Source organism: Equus asinus, chromosome 18 (genome assembly GCF_041296235.1).
Source record: "Equus asinus isolate D_3611 breed Donkey chromosome 18, EquAss-T2T_v2, whole genome shotgun sequence".
In the NCBI taxonomy this organism is placed as follows: Eukaryota; Metazoa; Chordata; class Mammalia; order Perissodactyla; family Equidae; genus Equus; species Equus asinus.
In genome coordinates this window covers 31,752,150-31,779,407 of record NC_091807.1, presented here as the reverse complement: position 1 = coordinate 31,779,407, position 27,258 = coordinate 31,752,150, and the positions used below count along the sequence as shown (strand labels likewise).

Sequence of the window (27,258 nt, the reverse complement as noted above, 5' to 3'; positions counted from 1 at the left end):
TTTCTCTAAGTCAATAACTGAAGCTGTGGATCTTTAGATCATCAGAGGTCTGCTTATTACCAAGAGTTTTTGCATGTGTGTGTCATTTTTTAAATCGAGATCTGTGCTGGAGTTGAAAAGAATTCCGGCAGAGTTCCATTTGCCTTTCTGAATCAGAGTTCGGGGTGATATTCCTTTGCGAGCGCGGATTGCCCCGAGATGAGTCTGACTTTATTAGTTTGTGTCCTTTGTTCAGAGCACCAGGGATGGGCTATGAAAGCGCACACGGCTCTTATCTTCAAAGGTCTCCTTTATGCTGCCAATCTCCACCTCAGCAACCTGCGCTATTAATCTACCACAATCCCAATTAGTTCACATCAAGGTCAGTGCTTTGCAGTGTGAGAAATGGCTGCAGATTCCAGTGGACAAATCCCTCTTGTGTAGATCTCACGTGAAAATGAGGGAGAAGACTGTGGCAGGGGAATTAGATGAGAGAGGGAGCTGTGTGATCCCACAGAAGAAACTAATAGCAACTCTCCATGCCTCCCATGTCAGAAAAATCCAATTATTCTAAAGAACTGAAAGCTTGCATAGGAACATCGCATCCAAGGAGGAAAGAGTCTGGATTCTTCTTCCTCACTCTGTTGCCCCGATAGCAAATATCTGAGTCATTTAGCAGTTTTCAAAAAATAAAGAGAAGCATAAGGAAGCTATTTCTTGGGGGCTTTTTATGTATGGAGAAGCCTTGAGTTTAACAAGTATAATAAACACCACTCCAAAAATGTGTCTACAAAACATAAACCAGAGCTGGTGAGCCTTATGGGGTGTTGTGTTCTAGGAATGAAGGATGATGCTGAGCTCAAAGCTGCCAGTCTCTCTGAGGCCACCAACAGAACAGACAGTAAATCCGTGAATCGCGTATGTCTTATTACTCCAGTGGGGGACTGGGGGAGGTAAGGCCCCTCCTTCTGTAAAGAGAATATGCTTCCTGGCTTTGTCATTAGTTCTGGCATAGCAGAGTGGGAGGAATAAAGCGGTTCAAGTGGAATGGCAGTGCCCTTTTAGAGGGAGAAATTTGTGGTTATGTACATTCAGAGACCCTCCCCATAGTTTTGTGGAAGTTCAGAGTGTTGGAAGGGATGGCCAGGAACCACACAGTGCTCGCTGTGCTGTTCCCTCGAGGCAGGCACTGGGCATTTGTGCCCCTGCAAAAGAGAGGATGCTAGAGGGGGCGCAGAAGGGGCGACTCCTTGAGGGGTTCTGACTCCCACCCCTGGGAATTCCAGGAGGCTGAGCCTGATGTGGGGGAAAGGAAAACAAGAAGAGGGTGCAAGTAGAGAGAGAAAAGTTGTGACAGGACAGAGTGGACAGGAGAGACGCATGAGGGGAACAGGAGAATGCTGAAGCAACACTGGTTTAGCAAGCAAGCATGTATGGAGGGGGCTGGGCACTTCCGCTTGCTGGAGTTATTCCACTTCCTTTGTCAGAATATTCTTCTTCAAGCTGGGAGCGTGGAATGGAAGCTCTTAAAGGAAGAGCTGTTGCTATTCAACATAAGTCCTCATTAGGTAAAGAATGATGCGTCCTTGATTTGCAAGACTCAGCTTTGGGATTTCTGTGCTGTGGCCGCGATGCAGCTGCCTTCTGCGGTGAGGACGTGGTCCTTTCTCTGAAGGAGGCAGGTGCTCAGCGGGAGGAAGGGCTTATACATCATCTTAGCAGTCTGCATACAACCCTGCTGGAACAGCACAATGGCGCACACATTGATTTTGAGACCACATTTTCCCCAGTGAGGGCCTTGGGGACATTTTGCACCTTGGAGCTCTGGCTGGCTAAGGAAGGTCCTAGTGGCTCCGTAGGGCTGAGCCTCTCCCCTCCTCACATGGAGCACTAGCCGGCATGGATGAGAAACCTGTGGCAGGCGGCACTGGGTGGGTGCTCTCTGGACACAGGATCTTTTTCCGAAGGCACAGGGGAGAGAAGCCATGCCTACTAGGTGTCAGGTACTGCACTAATGATGATGGAGCTCAGGATCACATTTCCTCCTCCCTGCAACCCCTCCTCACAGGTGGGGAAACTGAGTCTCCAAAGGCTTAAGTCACTTGCCTCGAGCTGGGGGCTCAGTCCTGATGTCTCAGACTCCCAAGCCAGGCCCTTGCTCAAGTCCTTTCGACTCCCTGAGGGACAGCTCAGGGACAAGGTTTCCAACCCTGGAAATGTTTGGGGCCAACACAAACCAAAGGCTAGTTAAGCATCTTTCATGTTCTCTTTCCGCACTCTCTACATCATATTGTGTTCCATTCTCTTTTTCCCCATTCATATGAGTTCTTCTGATTTTATTAGAACGCCATGCTTCAGAGTTGGCCGCTTAAAACGCAAGTGCGTGGCGTAAAATCCAGTAAGGATGCATTAGAGCCCACGTCACATGGGAGCAGAAGACAGAGGTTCTGGAAGGGCTTCAAGCCACTCTAAAATGTGTCAGACACTCTAACATTTTACAAAACCACAAAAGTGCTCATGTAAAAACTCAAAAACTCGAGTTGCAGCTAGGAGAACGCACAATTGGACAGACATGGTCAAAGTGGCAGGCAGGGCGGCCTCGGATCTCTCTGCCCCACGCCCCCAAAACCTCTCTCACCAGAAGCCTGTCCGATGCCGGGGGTTGGCTGGAGGGCAGCATGCTGGGACAGAGAGCTGGGGCTACAGAGCTGGATGAGGTGTTCTCAAAGGAAGCCAGACTGCAGAATGACGGGAGAGAGACCTGTTGTGCGCCAGATCTCGTTCTGAGCTGGGCTCAGGAGCGTATTCTCCAAAACAGACAACTCATGGGGCAGGGGTCAGTCCTCTTACAGTCCCTGCAGTCCCAAAGATAACATCACTCCTTTTTTTCTTGCCTGCTGCCACCCTGAGGCATTACAAGGACCCTGGCAAAGCCTCGGCCATGTTACTTAATAGGATCTGCCCAAGGGACGGCTCTTACTGGATCTACTTAGTCGGAGAGATCACTGGTGCCTCTCTGCAAAGTCCCATGGGCTTCCCCGTCATCAGCACCTGGCCTTCCATGGCCACTCTGGACTGCGGCTTGGCTCTGACGGTCTCCCACCCTGGGCCATGGAACAAAGACTCTCAAACCTGCACAGTCCTCTTTATAGCCTCTGCTACCCTCAGTGGAATGGACTTTCAGAAAATTCTGTTTCTTTAGCTCTGGGCAATCCTGGGCCACGCTGTGCCTCTCCCACTGTAGCTTCCCACCTTGAGGTGTCAGTCGTTTGTCTCCTCATCCCTCACAGAGCAAGGGCCCTCATTCTACGCCAAGTGCCCAGTCCCAAGCGAGAGGCTGCCTGGATTTCCCAGCCCTCGACACAGTATTTCTGGCTCATCCCTTTCAAGGAACTAACAAAGAAGGCAAAGATGCCAGAGAATGAGTGGATGGGAACAGAAAGCCATCTTTACCCTCCGTATTTTGAGGTTTTTGTTGGAGGAGAAGAAAATGGAGGAATGGATGGAAATTAGCAGGGTGGTCGTGGAATAACTGGAACATGCCCCGTAAGGGCCTGGCCTCACAGGAATCTATCCAGCCTCTCTGTAGGATCAGTTCAGGCCTTGACAGTGTGTACAGGGGGCTGAGGGGCAGAAAACCTTCACAGGAAAGGCGTCTGCGATGGATGTTTGTTGAACGAAGAAGGGAAATCATTCGTCTGCAAGGGAGGGCAGAGCAGAGAGCAGAAGGTGCCTTCTCTTCTCTCAGAACCACGATCCCTCCGCCCCGTGTGAACTGAAAGCCGCTCTCCCTCCAACTGAGGGAGATTGTGCCGGCAGACAACAAGAGGTGTTATCAAAACCTCCGTCTCTTCTAGAAGCCAGTGACTTATCCCTGAACCCTTCCTGGGAGACAGTGGTGCCTGAGTCCAGAGCCTTTTTCCAGACGCATCTCAGGCTGGTCTGGCCGAGAGGAGAGGCTCCTGGAGAGGGGTGAACTGTTTCCCCTGGGAACTGTCTGGCAACTCTAATGAGGAAGAGCGCTTTGCATTTATGGAGCGCCTTTCATCTGCGGCTCTCAAAGCTGCGCCGCAAACATTAATTAACTCTCACACCTGTGAGGCAGGTGAGTCTGGCTGCCCCCATTTTTAGAGATGAGGAAACAGAAGTTTGAGAGGAAAAGCACTGTGGTGAGCCACCAGGGTTGGGGGCGGCTCTGATCTTAGGAGCCAGCCTTCTGGATTCCCAGCGCCCTGACCGCAAAGCCACGAAGCCTCCCCACTCGGAATGTGGGTCCCAGGGGCAGTGAGTGGTGGAGACGTGGCCACACAACTCCCTTCTTCCCTCCCGCAGGCAGCCTGCCACCTCCCAGGCCCGCGGCTGGCTGTGAGGACGGGATCCCTCAAAACCCTAAAGGCCTTTAAAACAGTCTCCCCGGGCAGGTCTCTGCCCCAGCTTGGTGCTGGATGCTTCCCTTCAAAGTAATTGCTGGAACAATGAATGCATCTTAGCTGTACATGACTAACCAAGATGTCTGCAGCCAGCAGAGACAAGCGGTTGGCAAATACCGGAGCTCTTTCACAACCTCTCTTTTTCCAGGATCCAGAGCTGGTGGGAACTGGCTCTTGGTATCATGAGATTTCACTGATAGCGACGACTGCTAATCCAGCGTCTGCTACCTCGGTGCACTTGTGGGTGACTGCGATTCCTGCCTGTTGTGCTGTGTTGCATTTTTACTGCCTGGGCCAGAAGAAACAGCACGAGAGACACTGGGAGACAGTGGAACTTTCAGGGAAGTTCTCTGCTTTTTCACAGCCGAGAATTACACAATGCCTGAGGCCATGAACGCTGGTATCCCACAGTTCTGAAGGAAGCAGTGAAGCATCTGGGCTCACCCTGTCTGTCTGTACGGGAGTCCGGCTCTTTCTTCCCAGGGGTCCCAGACGGGGAGATGCAAGCCACCACTGGGGCTCGCCCTGACACATCACCCTGGAAACTGACTCACATCTCTGAGTCCTGAGTCACATCCTGTTGTGTGTTCTGAGGCATCCAAGAGGGCATTACACCAGCTACCCATGACTGAGGTGAACTTGGAGGGCACCCTGGGAACTGCCCTGTCTCTCCCAAGCTGAAAGAGGGAACCAATCCTCCAGGGAAAAACCAGGGCGGCCCGAGGGTTTATATGTTCACCGAGCAGGTCAGCTTTTTTAAAAACAGACGCTGGGGGCCCATGGCAGGCATAACTGTCTGCTCTTTGTTTTTAACTGGCTCTGAAAGGTGACTGAAAGACCAGGTCTTTAAAGATATCAGCTGGCTAGCCAAGGAAAGGGCCTTCTAACTATAACAACCAGCAGGAGAGCACCATCAGCCCTCTCCTGGCCCCAGGCTGAGGGAAGATGTCCCAGCGCACATGGTACTGTTGGAAACCAGGGTTTGAGGGTAGCTGTTAAAAAGCCCATTGAGGTGGGTGGTCAGAGGAGAACCAGGACGTGTCTCTGGCCATCCTCTCCTGTGGCCTGGTGGGATTGTGAAGACCAAGCATTTTAAACTTTCCAAAGAACGGTTTTTGGTTTTGTTGATTTTTTCTGTTACTTTCTTATATTCTATATTGTTGACTTCTACTCTAATTTTTATTATTTCTTTTCTTCTGCTTGCTTTTGATTTGCAGAGGTCTTTTTCTCTAGTTTCCTAAGGTGGGAGCTTAGATTCTTGAATCTGGATCTTTCTTCTTCTCTAATGGTTGCATCCAATGCTATAAATTTCCCTCTAAGCCCTGCTTTTGCTGCATCTCACAAATTGTGACAAGTTGGATTTTCATTTAGTTCAAAATACATTCTAATTTCTCTTGAGACTTCTTATTTGGCCCAGAAGCATGTTGTTTAAGCTGCAAATACTTGGAGATTTTTCCAACTATCTTTGTGCTATTGATTTTTTAGTTTAAATCTATGTGGCCTGAGAATATATACTTTGTATGGTTTCTGTTCTTTTAAATTTGTTAAGGTGTGTTTTATGGCCCAGAATGTGGTCTATCTTGGTGAACATCCCCTGTGAGTGTCTGAAGAATGTGTATTCTGCTGTTGCTGGATAGAGTATTCTATGAATGTTAACTAGATCAAGTTGGTTGGTAGTGCTGTTCAGGTTAACTACTCCCTAATTTTCTGCCTGCTTGATGTATTAAATACTAAAACAGGGATACTGAAGTCGTCAACTATAATAGGGTATTTTTCTATTTCTCTTGTAGCTCTATCAGTTTCTGGCCTATTTTTTTGATACTCTGTTGTTAGGTGCATTCATGTTGAGGATTGTTATGTCTTTTTAGAGAATTGACTCCTTTGTCATCATGTAACTCCTTTCTTTATCCCTGAAATTCTTCCTTCTTCTGAAGTCAGTTTTGTACAAAATTAATATAGCTATCCTGGCTTTCCTTTGTTTAGTATTGGCCTGGTATATCTTTCTCCATCCCTTTACTTTTAACCTGAATCTTTATTTTTAAAGTGGGTTCTCTGTAGACAACATATAGTTGAATCTTGTTTTTAACCCACTCTGACCATCTCTGTCTTAATTGGCGCATTTAGACCATTCACACTTAAAGTGATTACTGATATAGTTGGATTAATATTTGCCCTGTTTGTAACTGTTTTATATTTATTGCACCTGTTTTTTTCCCTTTTCTGCCTTCTCTGGCTTTAACTGAGTATTTTACATGATTCCATCTTATCTCCTCTCTTAGCATATCAATTACAGTTTTTAAAAAAATGTTTTTGCTGATTGCCCTAAAGTTTTCAAAATACATGTATAATGAATGTAAGTTACCATCAAATTATACCACTTCTTCAATCCCATTTCTGTCATTACACTCATTCAATTCACTTATCCATATGTTATATCACCCAATACATTATTACTATTATCACTTCAAACAGACAGTTATCTTTTAGATCAATTAAGAATAGGAAAAATAAGACTTTTACCTTCATTTAATCCTTCTCTGATGTTCTCCCTTTCTTTATGCAGATGCTAGTTTCTGACTTATACTATTTTTCTTCTCTCTGAGGAACTTCTTTTAACATTTCTTGTGGGGCAGGTCTGCTGGCAATAAATTATTTCAGTTGTTGTTTGTCAGAAAATGTGTTTATTTCTCCTTCACCTTTGAAGGATAATTTTACTGAATACAGAATTCTAGGTTGGTGGCTTTTTTCCTTCCAACACTCTAAATATTTACTACACTCTCCTTTTGCTCACATGGTTTCTGAACAGAAGTCCGAAGAAATTCTTATCTTTGTTCCTTTCAAGGTAAGGCATCCATTCCACCTCCACTTCTGGTTTCTTTCAAGATCTTCTCTTTGTCTTTGGGTTTGCTGCAGTTTCAATATGATATGTAATGTATGAAATGAAATGAAACGATATGAAATGTAGATTATTTGGTATTTATCTTACCTGATATTCTCTGAGCTTCCTGGATCTATGGTTTGGTGTTGTCATTAATTTTGGAAAATTCGCAACCATTAATACTTCAAATATTTATTCCACTCTCTTTTGTCTCCCTTTTCCTTCTGCTACTTTTATTACATATGTTAACTTTTTGAAATTGTCCCAAATTTTTTGGATTTCCTGTTTTGGGGGACTTTTTTTTTCTGTTTTCTCTTTACCTTTGAGTTTTGGAAGTTTCTATTGGCATATTTTCAAGCTCATTGATTCTTTCCTCAGCCATGTCCAGTCTATTGCTGAGCCCATCAAAGGCATTTCTCATTTCTGTTACAGTGTTTTTCATTTCTAGAATTTCTTTTTGAGTCTTAGAGTTTCCATCTCCCCACTTACCTTACCCATCTGTTCCTGCATGTTGTCTTCTTTTTTCATTAGAGCCCTTAACATATTAGTCATAGTTAAATTCCCTGTCTGGTAAGGCCAAAATCTGTGTCAGATCTGAGTCTGCTTCTGATGCTTATTTTGTCCCTTCAGACTGTTTTCTCATGCCTTTTGGCATGTCTTGTTATTTTTGTTTTTGAAAGCTGGACATGATGTATCAGGTAATAGGAACTGAGGTAAATAGGCTTTTAGAGTGAGGTGGTATGTTCTTACAGTCTGGAGTTGGGCTGTGTTTAATGTTTTCTTAGCTGTAGGTGCCAGAGGCTTCAAATTCCTCTAGTGTCTTTGTTTTTGTCTCCCTTGTTGTCTTCAGGCTTCCCTAAGAGCTCCTCCTTAAATGGTCTGTGTCTTGCAGCTCTTTCAGCTGTAACCCGTTGTTATTAAACTGGATCACATGAGAACCTGGTGGAGTTCCTGAATGAAAAACTCCAAAAGTGTCTCCACCCCACTCCATATACACATGCACAAGCCTGCAGCCCCCAGGATTTCCCACTTTCACACTAGTCTATATTCGGCCTCCAACAATTTGTCAAAATTACATGTTCATACCAGTTTATGGCTCCAGTGGCTTCTTCTCCCAGTAAGCAGACCCCAGTGTAATTCTCTGTTACTTGCCTGCCTCTCAAGATTTTGGGGTGGCAGTTTGCCCTATGACCTCAATTCTCCAATAGATCCAAGAAAAGTCACAGATCATCAGTTTGTTCAGCTTTTTTCTCGTTGTAAAGATGGAAGTGATGACTCCCAAGCTCTTTACATTTTGGAGCTAAAATTGGAAGCAGCAGAACATTCTGACATGAATTATCTGACAGGGTCATTTTTTACTCTGGAGACTTTTTTTTTTTTTTTTTGGTGGAGAAGATTGGCCCCTGAGCTAACATCTGTTGCCAATCTTCCTCTTTTTTTAAAATCTCCCCAAAGGCCCAGCACATAGTTGTATATCCTAGCTGTAAGTCATTCTAGTTATTCTATGTGGGATTCCACCACAGCATGGCCTGATGAGCAGTGCTAAGTCCATGACCAGGATCCGAACCAGCAAACCCTGGGCCACCAAAGCAGAGCATGCAAACTTAACCACTTGGCCATGGGGCCAGCCCCTGGAGACTTTTTGATATTGCTGCATCAAAAGGTAAGAGCATGGGCCAGCCCCAACCCAGTGGCATGGTGGTTGAGTGTGCACACTCTGCTTTGGCAGCCCTGAGTTCATGGGTTCAGATCTTGGATGTGGACCTATACACTGTTCATCAAGCCATGCTGTGGTTGGGTCCCACATACAAAATGGGGGAAGGTTGGCACAGATGTTAGTTCAGGGACAGTCTTCCTTAAGCAAAAATAGGAAGACTGGCAATGGATGTTAGCTCAGGGCAATCTTCCTCACCAAAAAAAAAAGGTAAGAGCCTTCTACTTTCTTATCAAGTGAATTATGCCACAGATACCTCTGAACTCATAACTAGCCTCAGCCCCACTTATCCCTTACTTCCCCCCTTCTTTGAGCTCATTTCAAATGGAAGGGAGTGGGGCTCAGGAATGTGGAGAGGGGCTGGCCATGTGGCTGAGTAGTTAAGGTCGTTCACTCCACTTCGGTGGCCCGGGATTTGCTGGTTCGGATCCTGGGTGTGGACCTATGCACTGCTCATCAAGCCATGCTGTGGCGGCATCCCACAGAGAAGAACTAGAAGGACTTACAACTAGGATCTACAACTATGCACGGGGGCTTTGGGGAGAAAAACAAAAAAGAGGAAGCTTGGCAACAGATGTTAGCTCAGGGCCAATCTTCACACACACACAAAAAGTACGTATCTTCAAAAGAAAAAAAGGAATGTGGAGTGTGTTTTCCTCATTTTTTGATGACCAAAGGGCTAAAAATAACCCATCACAAAATGGCCTCAGTAACTGGCTGCATCAAAACATACGTAACCTGGGAAAAACAGATGCAGAAAGGCTCAAATTTAAACTTTCTAATCCAGTAGTTTTTTCATAGAAACATAAATTGGTTGAGATTGAATCTTCATCTTCTTCATCTTCACCCCAATTCTGCAGTTTTCTTCCCCCTTTACCATTTAATCTCCTGAGTCCAGTTCCTCTCCAGTGCTGAAGGCTGTCAAGCCCTTTGTAAACAGAACAGTATCACCTGAGCCTCATCCTGGAGCAGGTGTTTGTGGCCTTACCAATAAATATCAGGTAAGTCCCTTGGCATGGATTTCTTTCCCTTTTTAGTAATAATCATAAAAAATCAGTCAGACGGGCCGGCCCCAGGGCCAAGTGGTTAAGTTCGCACGCTCCGCTTCAGTGGCCCAGGGTTTCGTGGGTTCAGATCCTGGGCGCAGACATGGCACCGCTCATCAAGCTATGCTGAGGCGGCGTCCCACAGAGCACAACCAGTAGGACCTACAACCAGAATATACAACTATGTACTGGGGGCTTTAGGGAGAAGAAGAAGAAGAAAAGAAAAAGAAGATTGGCAACAGATGTTAGTGCAGGTGCCGATCTTTAAAAAAATTAGTCAGACACATTGAGCATTTAATATGGCCCAAAACTGTGATACTTCCTTTATATATAGCTTATCTCACTTATTCCTGTTATTCTTTGAAGTAGGAAAAGTATGGATCAGAGAAAATAAGTGACTCACCCAAAGTCATATAGCTAGTTTACGGGGAAGGCAGGATTCAAACCGAAATCGGTCCATGACGTAAACTAGGTGCTTTCCTAGCCTGCTCCTCTCAGAGGCAGAACACAAGCATGCAATAAATACCACTACGGTTCTTAGCTCAAACGTAGGAACAGCTGTTTGCAAGTCCAGATTAGGCAGATAATCCAACAGTTTGCCCGGATACAGCCCATGGTCCCCCATAGCTGTAACTCCCTGAAGGCAAGGACTCAAATCCATTCACTGCTGAGTCCCCAACATGGTGGCCCTGGTAAAGCAAAAATGCTCCTTGGCAACATGAATGAATGAGGAAATGAATAACTTCATGAACTTATGAATGAACGAATGAATGAATGAAGCAACTCTCAGCATGATTAATGCAATAGGAAGAAGCCTTTCCAAGCATCATATAGTCCTGGGATCTTCACTAATATCACACTATAAGCTCCAATGGGCCCAGGACCATATTGGTCTTATTCATCACTCTCTTACCAGCTAAATTAGCACATGCCTAGCACATAGGAAGTTTTCAATAAACTTCTGTTCTTTTTGATGGATTGACTTGTCAGAGGCAATCCCTTCAAGAACAAGTAGCCCTACTCTCTGGAGAACGACTGACTGTGGTTCTTTTCCTCAACTTATGACTTCTGGATAACCCCCACCTTATCCCTGTCTGCTTCCCTTTCCCAGAATGCACATATTTATTATTACAAGCCCCATTCTTCACCCCACACCTCCACCTGATTATTCTCTGACTGTTTAATATACAAGATAAGCAGAGAAGCACTGTGTATGACCTATTTGAATTAGAATCCTGTTCTGTCATATTGGAAGGGGCTAAGAGATCATCTCCTTTCAGAGATGAGAAGAAGAAAATGTGAGCAAGTAATCCAGGGTCACCACGCAGACAGCCCCAGAGGCCACTTCTCCTGCCTCTCAGTCCAGTGCTTGGGGCAGCCCACAGCACTGCCATCTCTATACTTGCCTTCATGCGTTCACACTGGCCCCATGAGAGCAAGGACGGAAACTGAATAGTAAACTCGGCAGACACCATATTATTGGCCCTCAGTGTTTTGTTCTGGTTTGGTTTGGTTTGGTTTTTGGTTTTTATTAATAATACACATAGAAGAAAATACCCAAAAACGACATGAGAAGCTTGCCACCACCACCTTCTGGCCCACCACTGGCAATGAACCCAAGGATAGTTCCCTGCGGTCACATGAATGAAAACTGATCGCCGAGGGGGCCTTTGAGTCTTTAGTGCTCTGCCCCCTCTAACACTGGAAAGCTAAGTTGGGGTGGGAAGGAAGATGTTGAATCTAAAACCCTGTGTTAAAAAAAAACAACATGGAACTTGGACTTTAATCATAAAGATCATTTTACCAAAGCATATTTTTAAAAGGCTGTGAAACATTATGCAACGTTCGCATGGTTTAATTATGAGTTTAGAAAAGCCTAGCACAACTTTTTCACTACAGTAAAACATGACAGAGCATGAATCATGGCCTAATACTTTATGCTTACTGTGGTTTTAGACATGGGGTTGGGGTGCTGGGCTGTCTACACAACAAGGCATGAATTCTGTACCGCAATTCACACCCCGGAGGGCTTTATGACAATTATAAAACCTCTTTTGTTTGCTTTATAAATGATTAAAATAGTTGAGTACTATATATTCACTTAGCAAACGTGTGTATCTAGGACATATGCAGGTCTTAGAGAAAATATGAGTATACAATTTTTTTTCACTTAGAGCAAAATACTTGTAGTAACACAAGAATATTGAACAATCTGCTATTGCTATTTGCTTTCAATTATCAGGAAGATTGTTAGCTGTAAGATCATGCAGGATCTCTGACTGTGGTTGAACGTTTATTTTCCACTGACTTTAGAATGGACCAGCTCTCTTATCACTTACCATCTCCTCAAATTTTCTAAAATTCAGAATGAAATGAAGACGTTTCCTTAATGTAGATTTCAAAGATCCTAAGTTAAAATATTTGCCCAGATTTCTCAAACTTTTTTAAAAATTCAGTTATTTTAAAGAAAAGAAATAGGTTAGTATGAGGGACAGTAGGGGCTGTCAGGAGAAGAGCGAGGAGGAAGCCTGGGGTCTCCAAATGCCTGATTCTCTTGTCCACTATGACAACTTCAAAGAGAAAAAAAGAAAAGGCAAATCTTGCCTGCCGGAAATGAAAAACCCCTGGAGGGAGAAGATCTGAATATTTTATAATGGGTAGGAATAACTCATTTCCTTATGTCATGGCAGAGACAAAACCTACACCCGGTATTTTCCCAAGGAACTTTGCTCTTTCTAGATATACTCCCAGCATGAGGAAGCCCTGGCCATGAAGACCCTGGGGAGGTAGATGGTTCGCCGTCAGCCTTGCCCACAAAGAACGGGGGACACAGAGAATATTAATGTTCAACCCTAAAGAAATGTAAAGCTATTTTGTGGTGGGACAGTGTTCAATTTAAATTTCCTCAACATTTTGCCTAAGAATAGAAGGGGTTTTTTCCTCCTCCTTTTCGTCTGTCACAGTGTGATGCTTCTGATGTCTAAGACTTCTGTGAATGCTGCAGTCAAATTTACAAAGACCATTTTACCTAACTCTTCTGAAGTCAGACTTTCGTCTCTTCTCTATCCCAGCCCTCTTTTAACGGCAGTCTATAAAATACTCGCTCAACATTCGACCCTGTAAAAGTTGCAAACTGGAGGTCTTGAAAAGGAGCGGGTCGCCTCAGTTGGTCTGGGTGATGGAGCCAGCTCTCTGCTGCTGGGTTTGTGAACTGGTCCTCAGGCCTCATTGCTAGTTTCCCAGCAAGAGCTTTGCTGTGGTTCTTGGAAGAGAATCCACCTAAATAGAAAACATGTAAAAGCCCATGGACTATTTTTGCCAAAGGTACAAAAAAATACCGAAATTCCATGTTCTTTTTTTGCTTACGAAGTACAGATAGGTGACCACCTGAGTTTATAAAGTGTTTATGATGGTGCTAATTGTAATTATTCGTAAGGCTGTAATTGAGCGGTCAATACCTGCTGTAAGTTCAACAGTGTGAACATAAACACTCCTACCTGGAAAGCATAATCAACTCCTCTCATCATTATCCTCATGATTCCATAAAACCTTTGGAAGGAACAGTTATCAGATGAAAGTATTCAAGAATCAAACACAAACTATATTTCAGTATCTTTTGGGGGAGAAATCATAGAACAACACCAAATACTTACGTAGGCTTACTGAACACTGGTAAACAGGCCACAGACATGTATAACATATTTAAACAAAGGTGACTACAGTCATATGCCACATGACGACATTTCAGTCAATGACAGATCACATATACAAAGTGGTACCATAAGATTAGTACCTAGTTGTGTAATAGACTATACCAACTAAGTTGGTGTAAGTATACTCTATGATGTTCGCACAATGGTGAAATCGCCTAAGCACATTTCTCAGAACATATCCCCATCAAGAGGCAGTGCATGACTGGAGTTTCTTATTAACAGACTTTTTATTTTTTTAAATCCCGCCCCACTCTACATGTAACTGACCTCCCTGATTCTCTGCAGATACAAGGCAGATCCAGCCATCCCCACCGTGGTCCTACGATCAGTCCTACCAGTACCTGGGATCGATCACCTCCCCTTCTGTACACCCAGCAACACCCATCTCGCCTGGACGGGCCAGCGGCATGACAACCCTCTCTGCAGAGCTTTCTAGTCGACTCTCAAGTAAGCTGCTTGAAAACACACTCTGAAGTCACACTAGGGTGGAAAGTTCGGGAGACTAGAGGAGATGCATGAAGGGGTTGGCAGTCATTTTTAATTGGATAAAATATGTTTTAAAGACAAGGTTGTCTATCTCTAAGTCCTACACCCATGCACTGATTTTCCTTGACACCCAGAGGCAGAGATTATGGATGTGGAGACGGAAGTGGCTTGCAGAAGTGGATTCCTTGGAGGTTGCTCACATTTGGCAGGCAAGGGTGGCAGCTTGAGGGTTAATAATATAAAAGGCCAACGTAGTCTGCTTCTAGAACTCAGACGGGACTGGTCCAGCTGGTGGGGGTGAGCTTTCACAGGGCACGTGAACAGCACACTGGGGTGCATGTGGAATGGGAAACAAGGATACCCCAAATGAGACATTTCCGACTAAGCTGCTCATACTGGGTTGGAGGAACAGAGTGGGAAGCTCAGGTGTCGTGGTTAGCATAATTGTTGTTAATACGAGCTCATTAAATATTAGTCATTTAACCTATGAGACCTCTGGGCTTGGCACTCACTCTTGCTCGTGGGCAGGGAAATCGGAGTTACAGAGAAAAATTCCTTTGTTGACAGCAAAAGAAGAAACTCCCTGTTTGGGGCTTTGAAATTGGAGCTGGACCAAACTGTGAAAATCCCTCAGAGAAGTTCAGCCTTACGAAGCCTGCAAACACGCTTCATGTGTGTTGGGGGGAGGGCGGCTGTTTTCGCTTTTCAGCTCTTGGGATCAGATTATAGCAGATTAGGGGGAAGGGTAGGGGCAAAGGTGTCATGTCTGCCATTTTAAACACTGTATAATGTTGTGTTTTGCAGACAATGGTGCTTACCTGAGATTTCACCAATTGCTCTAGCTTCTTCTCAGAGCTTCAGAGAATACCTTCTCAGAGCTCCTGAACAGCAGCACCATTGCCATTTGGGGCCGGATAGTTCTTTGTCGTGGGGGGCTGTCCTGTGCAATGTAGGATATTTAGCACTATCTCTGACCTCTAGATGACAGTAGCAGCCCCTAATCATGGCAACCAGAATTGTCTCCAGACATTCTAAATGTCCCAAAGGCCAAAACAGTCCCCTAGTTGAGAACCACTGCCTTCAAGTATTCTTGGGCACTATAGTGAAATAGGAAAGCCAACATAGTTGCTCAGTTTTCACAGTATTTTTGGCCATTCATGCCAAGATTTTCATGGCACCTCCTGGGCGAAGGAGCTGAGGGAAAAGCATAGGAATTACGATGTCTGTCCAGCTTGTTGTTTTAGAAGTTCTGTTCCCTCAGGACTGGTTTGATTCCAAAGGCACTTGTCAGCTTTTATTGATTCTTCTCAGTGGCACTGCTCTGCCCACTGGCTATGGTCTACATCTGAAAGAATTACTGTTTTCCTTGGAAATGTCCCTGCTGTGGGTCTGTCCCTTGGAATTTATTATGTAAGTCTTTTGACTTGGTCACCACCCAAGATCGGCACCTTATAGTCCAAGAACCCTAGGGGCCAGCTGCTCCGGCTGACCAGTGTTCACAGGCAAGGGTGACTTTTTTTTTTTTAAAGGAATGAGTAACATGTGTACTCCCAAATCTCATATCGGTTACACTTTTGAATAACCTAGGCTTCAATGACCCAGGGAGTATGGAAGGATATTTTATGGCACGAGGGTGTGAAGCAGATAAAAACCATGTCCCATTTTAGCACCCAAGAACGATCCTCTGCTGTCGTGGAGGGAGGACCAGAGAGAATTGCAGATGAGCTTTCGCCAGTGGGGGAGAACAGCGTGGGCGCCTGCTCTTCAACTTGGCAGATCGCCCTCTGAGAAATCAAGCCTGGAGTACAGGCCTGAAAAGTGTTGTCCTAGGCTTGGGGGCAGGAGGGGGTTGGGACACATAAAAGAAAGTGGCTGCCTGGACTCCAGCTTTGAGAACCCGACACTGCTCTGTGCTGGCCCTTCGTCTTAATCTCGCCTCCCAGCTCTGTGCTCTGCCCCCTGCCTGCCCCCGGCTCCAACTGGGCTTCCTTCTGCATGGGGCACTTGCACTCTGTCACTCTCTCTCTCTCCTTCCTTTGCAGACAGACTCCACACCTTGTCTGAAAAGAGTTGTCATCTGGAGGTTTTCTTTTCTTTTGCTTTTCTTCTTTTTATAAAAACATTAATGTTCAGCTGCCAACCTGGGAGACAGACAGCATGCATTAATCTGAGTCATGCAAAAGATCCTTTTAAGGCAGCCATTATCTGCTCCGGCTGTTTAATCCTTCGGGGGTAGTGGGAGGGGCCCGCGTGGGGCTGCTTTTCTCCACGTCAAGTTGCGGAAGGAAGGCTTGAGCCGTCACAGCAAATATTTAGCCCCAGCGGTGGGGAAACATTTCCAACCAAAATACCTGAACCTCCTTAATCCCCAGATTTCCTACTCTTTAAAAGCTCCCTGTGAATACCAGGGGTCCCCACCTCTGTCCACACTGCTACTGAATAAGGGGGCACCAGGCCAGCCGAAAGGACAGATGAGCTATGGCTGGGTGGGTGAATCGTGCATGACTGGCGGCGCCTGGTAGAAGGTGTCAGACTAGACATAAGAATGGAAACAAACATTTGACTAGATCATTTGAATCTAAGCATCTAGAGGGCCGAAGTTGTTTTATTTTCAAAATGTGCATAAAAAGGATAATTTGACCAAATGGATGGTACTGTGTAGACAGAAGCAGAATCACGGGCAATATTTAAGATCTTCCAGATTTCTGCCCACAAGTGAAACTACTATTTCCCTCTGACAGCTGAGACTGTAACATCATCCCATTACTTATGTCCATGACAAACCATGGACTCACTCAGGATTCCAGTAACTTGGTCCCATCACCAGGTTACCACGTAGTAGCTGGAACAGACTGGCAGAGCATGTCCAGACATTGCCATGAAACAGGGTGACCTTTCATTCATTTTCCCATGGATTCACCTTTTTGTCTCAGGGCAAGTGAAGCAGGAGGAATAATGGCCGGAGTCATTTATTTGTGTTCGGAGTATTGCATCAGATGACAACAAATTGATCGTATTGCCTAATGCTTTTCCTCCTGCCTCGGCTTCTCCCTAGACTATAGAAATCTAACCGGAAAAATGGAGTAAAGCTTTCTGTTAACACTCAAACATGTCACAGCTGTCCGTGGGAGCAAAAACAAGTGACATGGGGCTTGCTCAGAGATGGCCCCAGTGAGCGGGCAGGGACAAACACTGTGGAATGAGGTGCGGCCTGACTTCAGGACGAGCAGTGGCCATGGCAGGGCAGCTCTAGAACCTCTGTCAGTTTACAGCTTTTTCCCTGCCCACATGTCTGACTTGCTTTGAAAAGATTAACAGGAGTGTCTGTTTGAAAGTCAGACTCCTGGTTTCCTCATTAGTGGAGAGATTTGCTGCAGACTTCGGTTGTTTCTATAAACTTTAATTACCTCTCTGACGAGAAGTATATCCCTTCAGCACATTCGCCCCAAATTTACAGAGGAGCTCATTTGGAGGGAGGAAGGGACGGGAAGGGGAAGGGACAGGGGACAGGAGACAGGGGAGAGGGGAGAGGAGGCAGGGAGAGAAAGAGAGCGAGAACCAGAACACTAGCTCTCCCTGCTGGAATAATAGGCTTGAAATATGAGGAAGCTGATCAACAGCGGATGCCTTCCAAAAACAGATTAATCCACCCTGGTAGCTTTCCTTTCAGAGCAAGTTTTGGCTCCATCAAGTTTCTCTGTGGGCCAGAACACAAAAGGACACAGGCCACATGCCATCCTGAGCTGGGAGTTATTTTGTATGTTGATTTGAGAACTTAACAAATTTTAAAACATTTCGTTCTTGCCTCTGCTCTGTTTGGTTGCTGTCTTTTGGGTTTGCTGATGTAAAGGCTATAGTCCTGGCCTGGTCATTTAATGAACAATTCTGAGGAACAGAAAGTACCTAGGATGCCATTCTACATCTCCAGCGGTGGTTCTCATCGGGGGGTGATTTTGCACCCCCCTCACCCCTACCCCAGGGACTTTGGCAGTCTGGAGACATGGTCGGTTGTCACAACGCTGGGAGTGGGGGCACTACTGACATCTGGTGGGCAGAGGCCAAGGATGCTGCTAAACATCCTACAATGCACAGGACAGCCCCACACCACCCCAACAAATAACTATCTGGCCCAAAATGTCATGGTGCCACTGTTGAAAAACTCCGATCTACAGGACACAGGGAACCCTCCCTGGCACCCAAACCCCCTAGTAGTTCCCAAGGGCAGCCTGTGGTGAAGAAAAATGTAGAACGGCGTAGTGAAGGACAGCCAAAAGCAGATTGTGAAACTGTAAATGCATCCTAACGAAATGAGTTTTATAGACAAAGCTTTGCCATTCCTGGCAGAATTGCAACATGTGCAAAACAGGGAGTGGATAAGTCAAGGTCCTGCAGCGATTCATGTTAACAAACCAGTGAAGCACATATTAGAGAATATTAGGTGAAATCGAGGCTGTATTATTTCTAAAAATGTGGAACTAGTCTGAAGGTGGATGTCGGGGAGAAAGAGAGGTATTGGTAGCCACTGACATTCACTCACAGTCGCTTACTCTGGCATGCATTAGATTGAATCACAGGAAATTGCCAATATTTAACTGTTTGAAGCTTACAGAAATGGCAATTTCCTATGATTCAACCTAAATATTATGTATAATGTATTAAAATGTTATATATTAATATTGTTGTGACACAATATCATAGGTATGATATATTCTATTAATATTAATCTATTAATGCATCCATTACACTAACAATTATTAATATTAATCTATTAATGCATCCATTACACTAGCAATTATGATAGAATGTTATATGGTGTTATTTATATATTGTTATAATTATATTAATATCATGGATTAAATTTATATTATCACTGGTATATTAATATATTGATTATATAAAGGGCTGGCAAACTTTTTTCTTAAAAAGCCAGATACTAAATGTTTGAGGCTTTCTGGGCCCTATGGTCTATGTCACGACAACTCACCTCTGCAGTGACAGCTCAAAAGCAGCCATAGGTAATACATAAAAGAATGAGTGAGGCTTATTCCAACAAAAGTTTATGTATGGACACTGATATTTAAATTTCATATAATTTGCATGTCAGGAAATATTAGTTTTCTTTTGGTTTTTTCCAACCATTTAGAAAAGTAAAACTCATTCTTAGCTTGTGAGCCATACAAAAGTTGGTGGCAGCTGGATTTGGCAGGTGGGTTTGCCAACCCCAGAATTATATCAATATTATATCTATATTACACACATTATGTCTAGACTATCTGTATTATATATTATAACCATACTACATTGCATACCACATTACATTACATCATATCATATATTACTATCTTCTATTACTAGAGATTATCATACCATCTCCCGGGGCAGCAGCATTCTGGGTAATCCCCCTGTCCCTGGGCAGCAGCATTCTGGGTGGTCCCCCATCTCCCTGAGCAGCTGCATACTGGGTAGTCCCCATCTCCCTGAGCAGCTGCATACTGGGTAGTCTCCCATATCCCTGGCAGCAGCATTCTGGGTAGTCCCCATCACCCTGGGCAGCAGCATTCTGGGTAGTCCCCATCTCCCTGAGCAGCTGCATACTGGGTAGTCTCCATCTCCCTGGGCAGCAGCATTCTGGGTAGTCCCCATCACCCTGGGCAGCAGCATTCTGGGTAGTCCCCATCTTCCTGAGCAGCTGCATACTGGGTAGTCCCCATCTTCCTGAGCAGCTGCATACTGGGTAGTCTCCATCTCCCTGGGCAGCAGCATTCTGGGTAGTCCCCATCTCCCTGGCAGCAGCAATCTGGGTAGTCCCCATCTCCCTGGGCAGCAGCATTCTGGGTAGTCCCCATCTCCCTGAGCAGCTGCATACTGGGTAGTCCCCATCTCCCTGGGCAGCAGCATTCTGGGTAGTCCCCATCTCCCTGGGCAGCAGCATTCTGGGTAGTCCCCATCTCCCTGAGCAGCTGCATACTGGGTAGTCCCCATCTCCCTGGGCAGCAGCATTCTGGGTAGTCCCCATCTCCCTGGCAGCAGCAATCTGGGTAGTCCCCAGCCCCCTGGGCAGCAGCATTCTGGGTAGTCCCCATCTCCCTGAGCAGCTGCATACTGGGTAGTCCCCATCTCCCTGGGCAGCAGCATTCTGGGTAGTCCCCATCTCCCTGGCAGCAGCAATCTGGGTAGTCCCCAGCCCCCTGGGCAGCAGCATTCTGGGTAGTCCCCATCTCCCTGAGCAGCTGCATACTGGGTAGTCTCCCATCTCCCTGGCAGCGGCATTCTGGGTAGTCCCCATCTCCCTGAGCAGCTGCATACTGGGTAGTCTCCCATCTCCCTGGCAGCAGCATTTGGGAAGTCTCCATCTCCCTGAGCAACGCATTCTGGGTAGTCCCCGCCTCCCTGGGCAGCAGCATTCTCGGTATCCCTCCTGTGGGCGGGCCGGCAGCGGGAGGGGCGTGGCCTCCCTGAACTCCCATCTCACGAATATTTCCCTCCCGCCCGCCCCACAGCGGCGCCGGACCTCACGGCTTTCGGAGACCCGCGCCAGTTCCCCGCGCTGCCCTCCATCTCAGACCCTCGCATGCACTACCCCGGCGCCTTCACCTACTCGCCCACGCCCGTCACGTCGGGCATCGGCATCGGCATGTCGGCCATGAGCTCAGCCACGCGCTACCACACGTACCTGCCGCCGCCCTACCCGGGCTCGTCGCAGGCGCAGGGCGGCCCGTTCCAGGCCAGCTCGCCGTCCTACCACCTGTACTACGGCGCCTCGGCCGGCTCCTACCAGTTCTCCATGGTGGGCGGCGAGCGCTCGCCACCGCGGATCCTGCCGCCCTGCACCAACGCGTCCACCGGCTCGGCGCTGCTCAACCCCAGCCTCCCGAACCAGAGCGACGTAGTGGAGGCCGAGGGCAGTCACAGCAACTCCCCCACCAACATGGCGCCCGCCGCGCGCCTCGAGGAGGCCGTGTGGCGGCCCTACTGAGCGCCCGCGCCGGCCGGCCTCCGTCCTCGAGGCAGCCAGGCCCGGCGTCCCGGGAGGAGCCTCCTCCAGGCCCAGCCTTCTGTTCTGAAACCCGCATGGGCCCGGCCACCTTCGGGGGGCGCGCGCCCCCGTGACCCCCGTGATCCCCCGGGGACCGGGGAGCTCGCTGGAGGCCGGGCCCCCAGGCCGCCTGCGCTTCTGAAGTCCGTGCAGCTCGCCAGTCGCTGTTGGCCCGTCTCCGAGTTTTCAAACCTGACACGACTTGAGGCCGTCCACGCCACCACCACGTGGACACGTTGTAAGGCAAACAGGAAGATTCCCAGAGGGAAACTGTGAATGCTTCTGATTTAGCAATGCTGTGAATAAAAGAAAGATTTTATACCCTTGACTTCACTTTTTAACCAAGTTGTTTATTCCAAAGTGTGGAATTTGCGTTGGTGGGGGGAGGGGCGGGGGGGGCAGAATGCAACTCATCCTGTTTGGCATCTGATTTCATATTTTTCGTTTTCTTTTCCAGCACCTTATAAATTGCAAAATGCGTATTTGCATTTGGGGTGGTTTTTATTTTTATATATATGAATTTCAGCTTGCTTCTTTCTTGCTTTGACAATTGAAAGAAATATGATTCCTTTTCCTGTAAGTTTTTATTTAACCTTTCATTTGGACTTTTGTGTAGTTGTTTTTTGAGGAACAGCTACGGCTTTGGGTCATTTTCAACTACTGTATTCCCACAAGGAATCCCTAGATATTTATGTATCTTGATGTTTAGACACTTACCTATGTGTTGATACTTTTTTTTATTATTTAAATGTGCTTATATTAAGAAGAAAAATATCAAGTACTACATTTTTTGGTTTTGATAGTAGCCAAAGTTAAATGTATCACATTGAAGAAGGCTGGAAAAAAAAGATGGGTAATGTGATCACTTGGTTATCTAAATATTGTTTACATTAAACTCCCTTTCATGTTAATCAAACGAGTTGGTAGCTAATGCAGCAATGTTTTTAAAAGGCTTTTTAGATACTGAGGGTCACTGCAAGGATCTGAAGTATGGAATTTTCTGCCAAGCTCAACAAAGGGTCTCATATCTGACTCCCTCCTTTCAAACAGAAAAGGTCAAATCCGGTTCCAGAGGGTTCAGGTAGATGCCAATAATTGCACCTTTGGGGAAGATTTCTTTTCTGCCTAGGGGTTTGCTCACTCCGTGGCCTCTTGATAATTTCAAACATGCTTTGTAACAAAACGAATCCAAAGTAAGCTGTGTGGAGGAGCAGTATCCCCATGGGAACCAAATGAATGAGTTTAGGGGTTCCTTAACTGCTGGATTCTGGGGTAGGAAGGAGATCATCTGAACACAGAGTTCAGATTTTTTAGTTCCAAGAAAATACTTCTCTTTGATACAGTACCTGTTCATTGACGCAGAACAAAACCTGTAGCTACCTGCAAAGGCTGGAAGTGGAAGGGACTAGATCAGGTGCCTTTGACCCCTGAAGGTCTCCAGCTGAATTGTCCTAGGGTGGGTCCAGAAGCAGGTCTGAAAAGCCAGTTTCCCTGTGTGCTCAGTGGAGTCTCCGGGGAGAGCATCGTCCCAACTGTGCAGGACCCCATCGCGTGCTGCTCGTTCACCACCCATTTTTGCGTTGGTATCACCTGGCTAAGACCCTTCCCTGTGGGGTACGTGCCCTTTTACCCATGCATCAGCATGACAGGGAAGATTCATGTCATTGCTGCCCATGGCTACAGTTCAAATGTATCCAATGTCACTGTAAATTTTATGGCACTATTTTTATTGGAGGACTTGGCCAGAATGCGGTTGTTGTACAACCATAAATACCAACTGCTGATTTTGACCTGTGTGTGCTCAAAACGATCTGGTTGTTATTTAATGTACCTCTTAAATTAGTTGAAACGATTTCAGGTCAACTCTGAAGAGTATTTGAAAGCAGGACTTCAGAACAGTGTTTGATTTTATTTTATAAATTTAAGGATTCAAATTAGAAAGATCTTTGGCTGCAGGCAGCAAAACAGCTGGACTTATTTAAAACAACTTGTTTTTGAATTTTCTTATATATATATATTGATTATTTGTTTTATACAGATGCAGTAGCACTTTGGTAAGAGTTAAAGAGTAAAGCAGTTTGTTGTCAGGCAGGTCATTCTTACCTAGAAAACAGCTAAAGCAGATCTTGGAGAAACTCAGAATATGTTCATTTTCATTTTCAACATAATTCTCCCTCCACAATTCCATTTCATGTTTTATTCTATATTACATTTTTGCAGCAAAATTACCCTCCAATTTAAAATTACCCGCAGTAAGCCTAAAAATTTTATTTCTGAAAAGGATCATTAGCCCATTTACCCCAAATTGAATTTAAATGTTCTTTTCAGGACATATTGCCATATCTGACCTGACAAAATGTTTGGAAAAAATGAAGGAAAAAAAATTTGCATTTTTCAGTTCAATTCTGGTACCTGAAGATATTCCAACTCAAAATCAGCCTAATGCCCTACAAGGAAATCAGATAATATCTCACAGTGAGTCTTCATTCTCAAAGCCAAGTATGAGGAGGGCTTGTCACCTTGCTGTAGACCCACAGGTTTGGCCATTCAGAGTTTCACAGACCCTTATCAGCATATATGGTATTTAATCGTTCCAGAGGAAAAGCGAAATCTTAGTTGTTTTGGAGATAGGTCTCATACGATGCTTTTTTTTTTTTCCTGAGGAATTACATTCATTGCCTTCAGGAAAAATAAGGTGGTCTTTATATCAGGGAGACCCTTAAGCCAATAATGTCATAACTGGAAGTATCTGGGAGCATTGGCCCAAGAGAAGAAAGATTAAATAAGCCATTTCTTCTGCTTATTCATGCCCTTATTTATAATTTCCACATAGACACATTTCAGTTCTTATCATTTTTCTATCAGAAAATACTTATATTTCTCTCCCACTCCACCTCCCCAGTATCGCCCTCTTTCTCTCTTCCTCCCTGTCCTCCTTCCCGCCTTTCTATAAGGAGATAGCACATTCCCCCTCCCCCAACACCAAGTGTCCAGAACGCAAGGAACCGTAGTCCTCCTCCCTTTACCTAAAGGAACGTGGTGAGTCAGCCTTTCTCCTGCTTGTGGGTTTCTTCCAGCAGAACAGAGACATTGCCAACCATTTTGGATCTGCTTGCTGTCCAAGTGCAGCAACTGAAGCCTTCTCGGGCAAATTACAATCAGTGAGTTAATAGACAGCCTCTGTGCTGCCTAGGGTTTCTGTGCACATAAACAGAAATGCTCTGATTAGAAAGGAAATGAATGGGTTCACTCAAATGTCCTGCAATTTAGGATTGCAGATTTCTGTTCTTGAAATACCTATTTCCTTGGGACATTCCGTCCTGGTGGTTTTTATTTTTGGTGGTTTTTGTTTTCTGGAGGAATGACATGTTTGGGGTCTTTTATACATGAAAAATCAGTTTAACAATAATCTTGGAAAACATTTTTTACATCTGAACAAAATGCCTTTTTGTTTACCTGCAGTATAAAATTGTTTGGGGATTTTTGTTTGTTTGTCTGTCTGTCTGTTTGGAGTTTTTCCCCTCCCTTTAGCCAGATCAGTATTCATGAGGCTGATCATTTGGCATTTATTTTTCCTTCCAGAAGAGTTGCATCAACAAAGTTAATTGTATTTATGTATGTAAATAGATTTTAAGCTTCATTATAAAATATTGTTAATACCTGTAATAACTTTTTTCAATTTTTTGTGTGTGTTTCTAAAGACTTTTTCTTATGTTTGCTAAATACTGTAGACAAAAAAATGCTTCTTTCTACTTTGTTTATTTTAGACTTAAAAACGAGCTACTTTTTATTCACTTTTGTAAAGAGCTCATAGCATGGTTCCAATTTTTTTTTAAAGTTCACTTTTTGTTTTAGGGGAAATGAATGTGCAAAAAAAAAAGAACTGTTGGTTATTTGTGCTATTCTGGATGTATAAAAATCAATGGAAAAAAATAAACTTCCAAATTGAAATGACAGTATAACACATCTATTGAAAAAGTAACATTGGGAAATGCAGTCCTATTTAAAACAGGCCCAACCTAGTGTCTCTGTGCAGCAGTGGCTGGATCTGTTCACAAAGTATCCTGGAAATTTGTGTTTCTTTCTCCCTGGTACTGACATAGTGAACACTTCCTAAAAAGGAACTGTCAATCTTGAGTTTTAAACCAGATATGATATGAGAGCACACCCCAGAAGCGCCTCGCCAAGTTGTTTCTAGATAGCGCAGGAGACCAGGCACTCCATCGTACATGGGCCAATGCACGTAGTCAGAGTAGCTGCCCCGCCTCTGCCGGGAGCATTCGTCATGCCCAGCCTGTGCAGGGCAGCTGGACTGCTGCTGCCCAGGAACCATTGGAGCGTGTCTTTGTACCACAGTTTCTTCTGTAAATCCGATATCATAACTAGTGAATGGCAAATAAACAGTTTGGCAAGTACGTACACCATATCACATTGGTTTCGTCTTTCTCTGAGACGGAGGGCTGGGAAGCCGCAGGAAGCCCACTGCAACATACAGGAAAATGCCTTCACAAGCAGCTCCTCGCAGGCTGTCGGTCTCCCAGCTGAAATCTGTGCCCTCTCCTCCCAGTGCTCCCAGCGTACCCTGGCTCCGGAGGGCATGATGGCCTAGGAAAGGCCCAGGCTCCTGGGGTGGCTTCTTTGGATAGGAAGGAGCACTGAAGCGTGTTGTAGAGCTTATTTAAAAAAAAAAAAAAAAGAAAGAAAGAATTACGTGGAGTTTGCAAACACAAAGTGGAAAGAGTGGATGTTCAACCTGAGGTCAACTGCCCTCATCTCCCTCCGTTCCTGTAATTATAGGAGTCAGGCTGGAGGAGTGGACAGGAGATTTGTGAAAGAAGCCCTTCCCTCGCCACCACCCCTGTGTGAAGCATTATCAGTATTTCAGTCTCGAGATTCTGTGTGTGACCCAACTCACCTGCAAGCCAAGAACCACTGTCGAAAGCTCCTTCCCAGTTCTGTCACTGCCGTCTCATGGCCTTAAATGGTCTGCAGGGTGGCTACAAAGAAGGTCAGGAACCAAGGCCAGTGGGATCTAAAGAAAGGCTCTGATATAGGAAGGAATGGCTAACGAGCAGAGGCAGGACATGGTGGAAGAACCAGGCCATCTATATTCAGAGAGGGAGCCTAGGGGAGCCAGGTGTCAGCAGTCAGACTGCCTGGCTTTGAACCCCCTTCTGTCTCACACAAGGGAGCAATTAAACCAGTGGCTTAGTTTTTCTCAGCTGTAAAATAGAGAAAATTATGCTTTAAGTTACGAAACTTTAAGTTCATACATGTCAAACACTTTCAAAAGTGCTTGGCACCTAACGCACGCTCAAGAAATCTTAAATACACGTGCGAAGTGATGCTGCTCATTATTAAAAATCTAAACAATATCAAATAAAAAGTTAAAACGTCTTCCACTTCTCCCAATCCATGCCTTGCTGTTACTGTCAACTGTTTCTTGTCCACCATTCCGACATTTTTCTATACTCATAATACACATCACATATTTTATCTAGACTCAGTCAAAAAGGCATCATATGATACATATCATTTTTCACTTGAAATGCATCCTTCCACATCAGCACACTTAGATCCACTTCATTCCTTTCAGTGACTATACTGCATCAAATTGTATAGTTGTACTAATCGCTTCACCTCTCCCCCTATTTTTGGGCATCTAGGTTGCTCCCAGAGTCTTGCTATTACAACAGTTCTCTGCATATATCTTAGGCCCTTGTGCTAGAATTTTTGTACATTTAAAATGAACCGCTGGTTTAAAATGATTTTACATTTTGACAGATACCTCCAGATTGCTCTTTCAAAAGGTTTCGTTGAATTAGGTTTCTAGGAGCGGGGGCCATGCAATAGGAAGAGGAAAACAGAAATTTGCTGGGTGGATGCTTCACTACCACCGTCTGTAGTAGGTTTTCAAACCAGACCTTAGCATCAGAGAGATTTCGTAGCTTCTGAAGTGCCCAAAGTATTCCAGAG

At 45.2% G+C, this 27,258-nt stretch overlaps 1 protein-coding gene across 6 annotated transcripts in view; it reads left to right on the top strand.

Annotated features, from left to right (window-relative positions):
- Positions 1 to 25,233, top strand: part of RUNX1 (RUNX family transcription factor 1) — a 263,569-nt gene extending 238,336 nt beyond the window's left edge. For all 6 annotated transcript variants that reach the window (XM_070488827.1, XM_014843710.3, XM_014843713.3 and 3 more), the window contains 2 exons: positions 14,046 to 14,207; positions 20,747 to 25,233. In XM_070488827.1, coding sequence (XP_070344928.1) covers positions 14,046 to 14,207; positions 20,747 to 21,222 — 638 coding nt within the window. In that variant the 3' untranslated portion in view covers positions 21,223 to 25,233. The remainder of the gene's footprint in view (positions 1 to 14,045; positions 14,208 to 20,746) is intronic.
- Positions 25,234 to 27,258: the final 2,025 nt, after the last annotated feature.